Consider the following 10,524-nt stretch of genomic DNA (forward strand, 5'->3'; position numbering starts at 1 on the left):
ATATTATTCATGGGTGACTCGCTGCATCTTTGTGGAGGAGATGCATTCCTCTGCTCTACCCCGCTGAAAACATCTTAGACCAGCATGATTTTCCAAACACCCTAAATTTGGTGGTCTAGCTAATCCCCCAAGAACGTTTTGAGCAAAACACCACAATCAGATATCTCCTCTGAAGACAAAGCGACTGAAACTCGCTTTTATCTCTCATCTCTCACCCTCAACATAACCTTTCACTGTGGTAGTTTGCAGGAGGCTTACAGATAAAGATGAGCTGAAGCATTTGGTTGGTCTGATTTCACTCTGCGCTGCTGTAATATTGATGAGAATCTTCTACGATAATAATAAGACTGACCTCATTACTCCCCGCTCAGCAGTGAGAGAAAGAGGTGTGATGAATGGCCGAGAGCTGCATCTGCACCATTTACGTATGCATCAAAAGGTCAAACCCATAAAGCCATGCACGCAAACAGATATAGCCAGTCTGTAGTCTGTTTCCTTTTGCACCAAGGCCTTCACACCTGCTTTGGTCCTTTGCTCAGTCACCGAGTCTCTATGTCTGTGGTTTCCTGTGTTAAGACAACTCGGCTCTCTCATATTTCGCCGCTATAAGGGCCGATTTATATGCACTGCCCACATAGCCAACACACAGCAACACACTAAAGCAAGCACTGTGAGCTACCACAAAAAAAACATCCATACACCATCAGCAAAAATTGCACATTTAACTTAAACTGGGGAAGTACCACCTTTGTATTCCTAACAGTATTAAATTAAGTAGGTCAGGGTACTAATATGTAAAGAGACATATAAACACCCTCACGTCATTCCAAACCTGTATGACTTTCTTTCTTCTGCAGAGCATACGGCAAAAGAAGTTCTATCATGACAACTCTCTGAACATTTTAGCATGGTAATGGATATGACAATGTTAATGTATTTGGTCTTGGCAGAATAGATCAGCTACGCTGCTGAACTGAACCTTTGCAAAAACCCACCCTCCTTAGTCACTGTTATGCTATGTTCGACAAACAATGCCAACTCTCACACTACACATCATGATCTCACGCAGTGAAAAATACATTGCGGAGAAAAGAGGAAACTGACAACACGCTGACAGATAAGACGGGTTACTTCTGGTATGAAACAAGGTTTTAAGGTTGTCATTTTTTAAGAAATTCAAACAATAAATACTGTTTTGTGTCAGTCAAGCTGTTAGCGAAGGGTCATTTGCTGCGGTTGGTTATTGCTGTTGTAGTTTCTTGCTGCTGCAAAGCAAGTACAGAAACTTGCTACTGCCAATGCATATGCTAATATGGTGCTGTGAGTATTTAAGACATTCTGCTGCTGCACAAATAGCATATATAATAACCCGCAGTAGATCTATACAGGTGGAGCTGGGGAGGTGAAGGGTTTAAGATATACTCTGAAAGAGCACTGCAAAATGCTCATAGTGAATACTAACCAGTCATTTAATTTTAAAGCAGCAAGCTCATTGGCTGCAATTACAACATGAACTAATCAGCTATAAGGCTGTCCAAAAAAAAAACGAATTTTGAATATTCGTTGAATTTAAACTAAAAACCCACATTTTAGGTGTGCTTTAAGGAGGCAGCCTTATCAGTGGCGCACGAGATTCAATGACAATGTAATTGTTGGTGCATTATAATGGTTTTATTAGCCTATCCAACTGAAAACACTAGATGTGCCGTTGCTGCATATATTAAAAATACTGCAGGAAAAGAGAACATTAACACAGAGAACATTGTGTTTACGTCAAAACCGAAACTAAGCCGTTCACTTAGAATGCATTATTTTGCGCATTTTCTAGAAGGACATCTATCACCATTGCACATGTGTCTCGCACAAGAGAGACGAATGTGTAAAAAGCCATGTAAAATAATGCAAGTTCAAAATTCGAATTTAGTTTTTCAGCAATTTTGACAGCACTAATAAGCTATAGATATAAATATCATCAGTATCATCAACCTGCGCCATCTAGAGTTTCATGACAGAACTTGGCATATATTTTGAAAAATGTCTATTCTTTGGTCCATAGAATGAAAGTCGGTGGGGTTTGTTTGGACCTCAACGTTGTTCGAAATCATCTTTTGTGTTCCATAGAGAAATTCATATCATCCAGGTTTAGAATGACATAAGGGTGAGTAAATGATGACAGGATTTTTGGGATAACTATTTGTAGGTACCATTCTTACAGTCGTTTAGGTCAATAATGCACTTTATATATAAATTAAAGGCCTGTTCACAGCAAGAACGATAACTATAAAGCTTTAATAATCGATATAATTGGAATCACTTTCATCAAACAATTTTTCAAGCTGCTGAATGATAAAAAATATTGACAGGCAATCAGAATGTTATAAAACCTGAGAATTGAAAGGGAACCCAGGTATTAAGACTAGTATGACTTTTACTGAAATATGTTCGATAATGTAAAATGGTGAGCTACTGGCGCTACCTGTTGCTATTTTTACCACAACACAATTCTGAAAATAAAATACGACCACAGCTACTGAAAGAGCTTACAGGTGGCGACGGATATAAGCTTAGGTTTAAACCAAATCCCATACATTGATTTTCCCCACAAGAAGTCTAAACGGCCCAGGATATCGACTGAAATCCGTGCAGAGAAACTCCCTTCAGTGGCTGTGGCGTCATGACAAGTGTCAGCATGTTTACATTCTGCCAGAATGGCATCTAGCGTTTCTTGTCTCTGCTGTTTGTAAGCTCTTTCAGCAGTCTACTACAAGCCTCAAAGGCATCAGGGCTGAAGTGGAGAGAACAAAGACGCTGGTCTTTAGGAAGTTTTATTCATCCACAGGCATCTTCCCATTCGTTTCTCCTCTTCTTATCGCTAGGAAAAGCAGTGAAGACTTACATCGTTTCTCTTGTTGCTCTTCAACTGAAAATTACAACTAAAAGATGCACAATGTAGCACAGTGTTAGTATTTCATTTTCCGAGTTGTGTTGAGGTAAAAATAGCAACAGGTAGCGCCAGTAGCTCACCGAATGCAGCCATTTTACCTAATCGAAATAATGGCTCCTCCATATTCGAAAATATGTATAAAACAATGTGGATTTTTTTAAATAACTTGGGTTTTCTGCTTCATATTTTAGTAAGACACATCATTAACATTATATTAAGCCATACATGTCTTAATACCTTTAAAGCTGCAGACTGAAAATAAAAAAATAGAACATTATTGTGCGTTGGTGTGGAGCTAATATAGCTGTCGATACAGTTACAGTACATCTTTTTATTTAGCAGTCTTGCTCTGAATGGGCCTTAACACATTTATTCTCTGCATTTGTTACACTTTTACAGTTTGCATCTCCGTTGGTAGCTTAGAAGTGAGTCATACTGTAAGTTTATATTAACTTAAGTTTGATCTTTGGCTTGTGAACATATTGTTCCCTGTGTTTTGTTCCTGAGTTACGCAATCCATATGAATCTTGCTTACCAGTAAAGAACACTTTGTTCCAATGATAATAAATGATACCTGTATGTCTCTAAATACTGCGTTCATTTTTTTTGTGAAACAGGACACAATTTTTGGAGTATTTCAAAAAATGTTTAAGAGTTTAACCTGATATAAAGGAATTTTAAATGCTAGTTTTACATATTTTATATGAGTTGGAGGTTAACTCTTTGAACTCTGTACTAGGTTAGTGTTAGTCCTTATCCCATCTCCTTCCTGTCCCATTGCTCACTCATCCTATATGTTTTCATTTTCTCCTCTCTTCCTCAAGGTCACATCTTTCTTTTCCCCTTGCTCGTGGCTATCTGTTGTACTCTCTGCCTCTCTGTTATCAGTCCTGATGGAAAACCACACTCCTCCTGCCAGAGTCAAAGAGTGCATTACCTGCCTATTGGCTGCCAATGACATAATGGCTTTGGCCGTCAGAGGGTCTGGTTCCATCCAGAGAGCACCTCAGCAAACTGGGCCATTAAGCACTTTTAACACAGCGCCCTTACTAATACAGCCAAGGACAGCGAGAACCGCAGTGGAACGCAGCTTGTACGACGTTTCTCAAAAAAACAGTCGTTGACAGGGAAGGAGCTGTTATTGTTGTGATTCAGCACTAATGACAAGGACATCCGCTATGCTAACTCATAAATCTGTGCAAATTCAAACAGACCAGCAAGTTATGGATCTGCAGTGTTGCAGTACATATGTCTTGTGTAATGGTGCATTGATGGACTATTCTGAAAGTCATGAAAAGCTTTGTTGTTATTGGCATGATGCTCTTTTTTATATATATATATTTTTCCCAAAAATACATTAAATACTCAATGAACACACCTTTGCTATTATAAACAGTTTTTAGTTTCTAAATTACAATTGGAGTAGTTTGGCATAGGCCATGACTAGTGACTAGTGACTAGTGATGCCACAGAAGAAACATTTTTGGTTCCCCAAAGAACTTTTCAGTGAACAGTGCTTAAAAGGACCATTTTGAAAACATTTAAAAAATCTTTAGAACCTTTTTGCTCTTAAAAGAACCTTTTTTGCATTTGAAAGGTTCCACGGATGTTCAAGGCTCTTCATGGAACCATCGATGCAAATATAGAACCTTAATTTTTAAGTGTATTGTAAAATATTATAATAACTTAAAAGTTCTATTTTCTGTTTTTAATATATATATTTTTAGTCTTGTGATGGCAAAGCTGATTTTTTGGCTGTTTCTGCATCACATGATCTTCCAGAAATCATCAAAGTCATGTGGTTCAATCAACATGAAGAAATATGCAGAAAAACCGGCGTATGTAATAAAACACTTTTTTGAAAGACTTTTTTCTTTTTCATAGACACTCGTGTTTGACCCTGAAGCGTGAAGAAAGAAAAACGAGAATAAACCTTTATGTGAGAGAAATAAAAGTTGGAATAACTTCAATTAAAGTAGATTCATCTGAGCTCAACACCAATTTGGTGATATAAAAGAACACAGTCATTGCTATCAAAGGGAATCTTTCAGTCAGGTCTAAAAAATGGCACACATTTAATCAAAATGTCAAAGCAGCAATAAAGCACCATTGAAGTTCCTGTTGTCTTCACTATTTCAAAGCATTTGTCTCACTGAATGTCTAAAAGAGACAAGCCACAGGCTCAAATTAGCCTCTTAGTGGGTGAGCTAATTGCTACTCTTCTCCAACCTTTTTGCACACAAAGCAGAGGAACAGCCAGAACACGAGGCAAATATATGACTCCATCTTTAACCGAGGTCAAACACTCACTAATGTATTCATCTAAATGCTTGCATTTGCCTAGAGCTGTGTATATTTTCTAAATTCACTGCTTTAAATATTCATTCTGCTCTGTATTTTGTGGAGAGAGCATATACTATGCTGTAATGCCAAAACATATGCTGCACAATCATGAAGCATTTGTTCACCTGATTCCAAAAAGCACATGACCTCCACATGACCCTTCACTTCGTCTCATATGCATCATTTGCTTGCTTTTGCTCTCTCTCCTCTTGCAGTCTGCTCCCATTTCCCCATCCCCTCTTCTCTTTGCCAAGTGCCTTCACATGCCCATCGGGCTGACTCATCTATCTATACCAGAATATACTCTCCATCTCTCACCAACCTACAGTATTACTTCTTTCTTAGCTAGACTGATCAAATCAGTCCAATATGACCGTTCATGAATATGTTCATCACGTATTCAGGGGGTCACCTTAGAGCTGACTGTAAAATAACAGAGAACAGACTCTCTGAGTAAAGGAATGGCAGGGGTTCACATAAGGACAGGCTTAACACCCACTGACTGCAACTCAGAACATTTCACTCCAGATGAAAACCTGCACTCATTGCGGCAATGTTTATAAAAGGCTAGATATGTGTGTGTGACCACAAAAAAAGCATTAGAATACTTTTTGTGCACAAAGAAAGCAGCATCACAAACATGTGTCTTGGTAGTTTTGCGAACGTGTGTTGAGGACTGACACAGAAGAGACGAAATTGTTGAATAAAGATGTTTTTGTTCTCTTTGTGCGCAAAAAGGATTCTTGTAGCTTTATAACATTAAGATTGAACCACTGATGTCACATGGACTATTTTATCGATGTGCTACCTTTCTGGGCCTGCGTTGCTGTTTATACAGGGTCAGAAAGCTCTCAGATTTAAATCAACCCCTGACAACGACCTAACAAGGCCAGGAACAGTGTTACTAGAGTAACCAAGACACTACCAACCTAAGATTTTTAATGTTTTTTTAAAGAAGTCTCCTTTGCTCACAAAACCTGCATTTATTTGATACAAAGTACAATTAAAACAGTACAATTTAGAAATATTTTTACTATTTAAAATAACTGTTTTCTGTTTTAAAATGTAATTTATTCCTGTGATTTTAAAGCTGAATTTCTTGCATCATTCCTCTAGGCACATGATCCTTCAGAAATCATTCTAATATTCTGATTTGCTACTCAAAAACATTTATTATTATTATTATTATGTCGAAAACAGCTGAGTAGAATTTTTTCAGGTTTCTTTGATGAATAGAAAGTTCAGAAGAACATGCATTTATCTGAAATAGAAATCTTTTGTAACATTATACATGTCTTTATCATCACTTTCAATCAACTTAAATAATCCTTACTAAATAAAAGTATTAATTTCTATAATTCCTTTCCAAAAAAAAAAAATAATAATAATAATAATAATACTGACTTCAAGCTTTTGAATGGTATAGTGCAGGGGTCCCCAAACTAAGGCCCGCTGGCCGAATGCGGCCCTCTGAACAATGCCAGAGACATATTTTGAAAATGAAAAATTAAAAGGAAAATTTTTTAAATATGATTTACTTATATCTTGATAATAAAGGTTGGCTTTCAAACTAAAATTTGTTATTTAATTTTCATTTAATTTTAGTTATTAACATTCAACATAATGTGTCATCGCAATCAAACAGGTGATGCGCGAGCCAGCTAGATGACAAAATGACTCAATAGCATTTGAGGTGAAACTAGCACTGCTTGTGGGACAGGTGCGAAAGCAAGACTTCACTCATCTCCCAATTACCCAAAGTTTTTCAGCTGAGAAACCAGTGGCCCCATTCCCAGGTGAAAAGTCTGTGGAAGCACTGAAAATGATGAAGGCGGAGTTTGATGTGTGATTCAAAAAACACAGTGGATTCTTAAATCGATTTAGCTTGACAAGCCTCTCAAGGCTGCGGTTCCCTCGGTTGGTTGTGCATCTTTTTCTTCTACACTTTTTCCTTCCACAACTTTCTGTTAACATGCTTGGACACAGCACTCTGTGAACAGCCAGCTTCTTTGGCAAAACAATGTTTGTGGCTTACCCTCCTTGTGAAGGGTGTCAGTGCTTGTCTTCTGGACAACTGTCAAATCAGCAGTCTTCCCCATGATTGTGTAGCCTAGTGAACCAAACTGAGAGACCATTTTGACGGCTCAGGAAACCTTTGCAGGCGTTTTGAGTTGATTAGCTGATATGTCACCATATTCTAATTTTTTGAGAGTGAATTGGTGTTTTTTTTTTTTTAAATGTGAGCCAAATCATCACAATTAAAAGAACCAAAGACTTAAATTCAATGCACACAGACTGAAGTAGTTTATTTAATACACAAGTTTCACAGTTTGAGTTGAATTACTGAAATATATGAACTTTCTAATTTATTGAGATGCACCTCTATATCTTTTGAAAATAGATAATTTTTCTGTGTGGTGCATAACAAAATAAACTATTCTAGCATTAAAAGGTAGAATAAATACAGGTAAAATCATAATAAAATAACTAGTAGTCAGTCCAGCCTATGGTATTTTCTTTTATAAACCGACCGGCCCCCCATTAAAGAAAAGAAAATTATGTGGCCCTTGCAGAAAAAAGTTTGGGGACCCCTGGTATAGTGTATAATGTTACAAAAAAAAATAAAATAATAATAATGCTGATCTTTGGATCAAAGAATCTTGTACAAAATGTACTCAACTGTTTTAAATATTGATAATAATAATAATAATAATAATAATAATAATAATAATAATAATAATAATAATAATAATAATGTTTTTTGAACAGCAGATCAGCATATTAGAATGATTTCTGAAGGTTCATGTGACACTAAAGACGTGAGTAAAGATGCTAAAAATGTAGCTTTAGTCACAGGAATAAATTACATTTTAAAATATATTCAAATAATAGTTATTTTAAATAGTAAAAATATTTTAAAATGTTACTGTTTTTGCTGTACTTTGGATCAAATAAATGCAGGCTTGGTGAGCAAAAGAGACTTCTTTAAAAAACATTCAAAATTTTGCTGTTCAAAAACTTTTGACTGCTAGTGTAACTATTCCTTCCTAAGTTGAAAAGGCTTCTACAAGACTTAATTTCTTTCTGCGTCTGCGGCTTATCCACTGGATATTTCTTGGCCTTTAAGGTCAACCTAAGGACAGTTCCTATACTTAACAAGTAACACATTGTCTAATCAGGTACAAAGGTTGACAGCAAGTACAAATAAAACAGCAAAGGTGATTTTGCGGGACTCTTCTTGATGTAAAATGAAACTTGGATACCTATACGCATGACTGCCACCACTGTTGCCTGAGTCATTCTGTGCATTTTTAGATGGTGCTATCTATACAGTGACTGATAATGAGAGCATCTAAGCTGTGACAGACCTCTTTCTTTATCTTGTCATGATGAAAGTGAGACTTCAATATGAAAGACGAAGAGGTAAAAACAATAGCCTCACAATCATTTCCAGCCTTTCGTACAGGTAAAACTCACAAAAATGTCTCCACATAATAGACTGAAATGGCTACAGATATTTTGAGGCCACTGAGTGTAAAAATCCCCCAGACCTCAAAAAGCACATAAAGTTGATTCCCAATCAAACAGAATGGCTTTACAGAATCTGATAGGTCCTCAAAACCTTTACAAACTAGAAAAGCATCCAGTTACTTAATTTCACCAACAAAAGGTTGCAACAACACTTAACACTTACTCCCTTTAGTGAAAAATACACACTGTTTTGCAACAACAAAACATGACTGAGAATGTTGCAGGCTGTGTTACATAAATGACATTTAAAACGGGGCAAAATCGGACTGCATGCTGATAAGTAGTTCACACAGATTACTCATTTACCAACTGAAAAAATAATCTACTATGAGGCATGGAAAAAAATGCAGATGAGAAAGATATTCTAAGTCGGGTAGGTAAATATTGTGTGGTATGTTGTGTGATAAAATCTTAAAAGACATTAACTTTCAATGTAGAAGGTTATGCAATCATATCAATAATATCAATAACGAGACCTTCTAAAGCCTAAATATATATAATTGAGATGCATATAACTGATTGAGTGATTTGTGAATGTTGACTGAGGAAAGCATGATTGATATGATCACAAGGTCATGGGACACACACAGACACACACAGCGATCACTGGACATTGATGTGATTTTGTGAGACAATCATGAGGGTGAAATAATAATGAATAAGCACACTTATGGAAGCAGACAAAGTTGTTTATTTACATGACAGGGAAGTGTTATGGGAGGACGAAACATTAAATAGATAATAAAAAAATAATTTGACATCATTAACTGAATGTCTAAATGACCTCTATTCTAATATAAATATGTTACACATATTAGAATAATAGTAATTACCAACTAGACGTATTTCAGACTACATCATCTGAGGTAAACAAACGACGTAGGCTATAACGCAGCAAAGTAAAAGTACCTGCTCCTTTTCTTATTTTTGTTGAGTTGGTTAATCCCTCTTTCTTCCTTTTTAGAGGGAGAATGATTGGAAACCACTTCTCTGGGATGTCTTTCGGGATAGTCATGTTGTCCCAGCGTCGTTTCGTTTACACAGCTCTGCGCACACAGCAGTCGGACATCACACCAGCGGAGCGACGGAGAAACGCGGCAGCTGCAGACCGGCGCCGAATGACGGAGCGGTGAGTGGAAGACATCAGATTACAGACTCGGCGGTAAATTACAGCTCACTCCCTCTCAGTTTTGATTTGCCGCAGAGTCGTTGAGGTCATTTGGTGTGATTCAACAACACATCCACTAAACTACCTCTTAAATGTTTTAACATAGCTAGAGTGTTTCACATTATACAACGCAACTGTTTTGCGCATCCAGTTCAACTTCTGCGTTTCAGATATGGATGTAAAATACTTGTTTGGGGGCTAAAATGTTCTAATATGGCTTTGAACTCCTACATATTCAAACATTAATTGACATACAACTAAAAAACCTCTTAAATCTGAAATATCGATTTTTGACCAGACTGACTACGACATGTTCCCACTGGACTCTGTCAAAACACTGAGCAGCGCCACTAGAACTACGATGTTTTTATATGACATAATGAGAAAGCCGTTCTATTGGCTAGGGATGTGGCCAATAGGAACTAGCAGATGAGGTTGCCGGGGCAACTTAGACTGCAGAGCTCTAAAAGATGTATAGGTTATTAGACACAAGGAGCTAGCGACCATACTGACTCATCTAGAAATGAAATATCCATAC

The 10,524-nt window shown here is 37.0% G+C and overlaps 1 protein-coding gene across 1 annotated transcript in view; it reads right to left on the bottom strand.

Annotated features, from left to right (window-relative positions):
• atp8b2 (ATPase phospholipid transporting 8B2) overlaps positions 1 to 10,297 on the bottom strand; it is a 49,889-nt gene extending 39,592 nt beyond the window's left edge. The window contains exon 1 of the mRNA XM_073846499.1: positions 9,728 to 10,297. Within this exon, the coding sequence (XP_073702600.1) occupies positions 9,728 to 9,833 (106 nt within the window). The 5' untranslated portion in view covers positions 9,834 to 10,297. The remainder of the gene's footprint in view (positions 1 to 9,727) is intronic.
• Positions 10,298 to 10,524: the final 227 nt, after the last annotated feature.

This window comes from Garra rufa, chromosome 9, assembly GCF_049309525.1.
Source record: "Garra rufa chromosome 9, GarRuf1.0, whole genome shotgun sequence".
Taxonomy (NCBI): domain Eukaryota; kingdom Metazoa; phylum Chordata; class Actinopteri; order Cypriniformes; family Cyprinidae; genus Garra; species Garra rufa.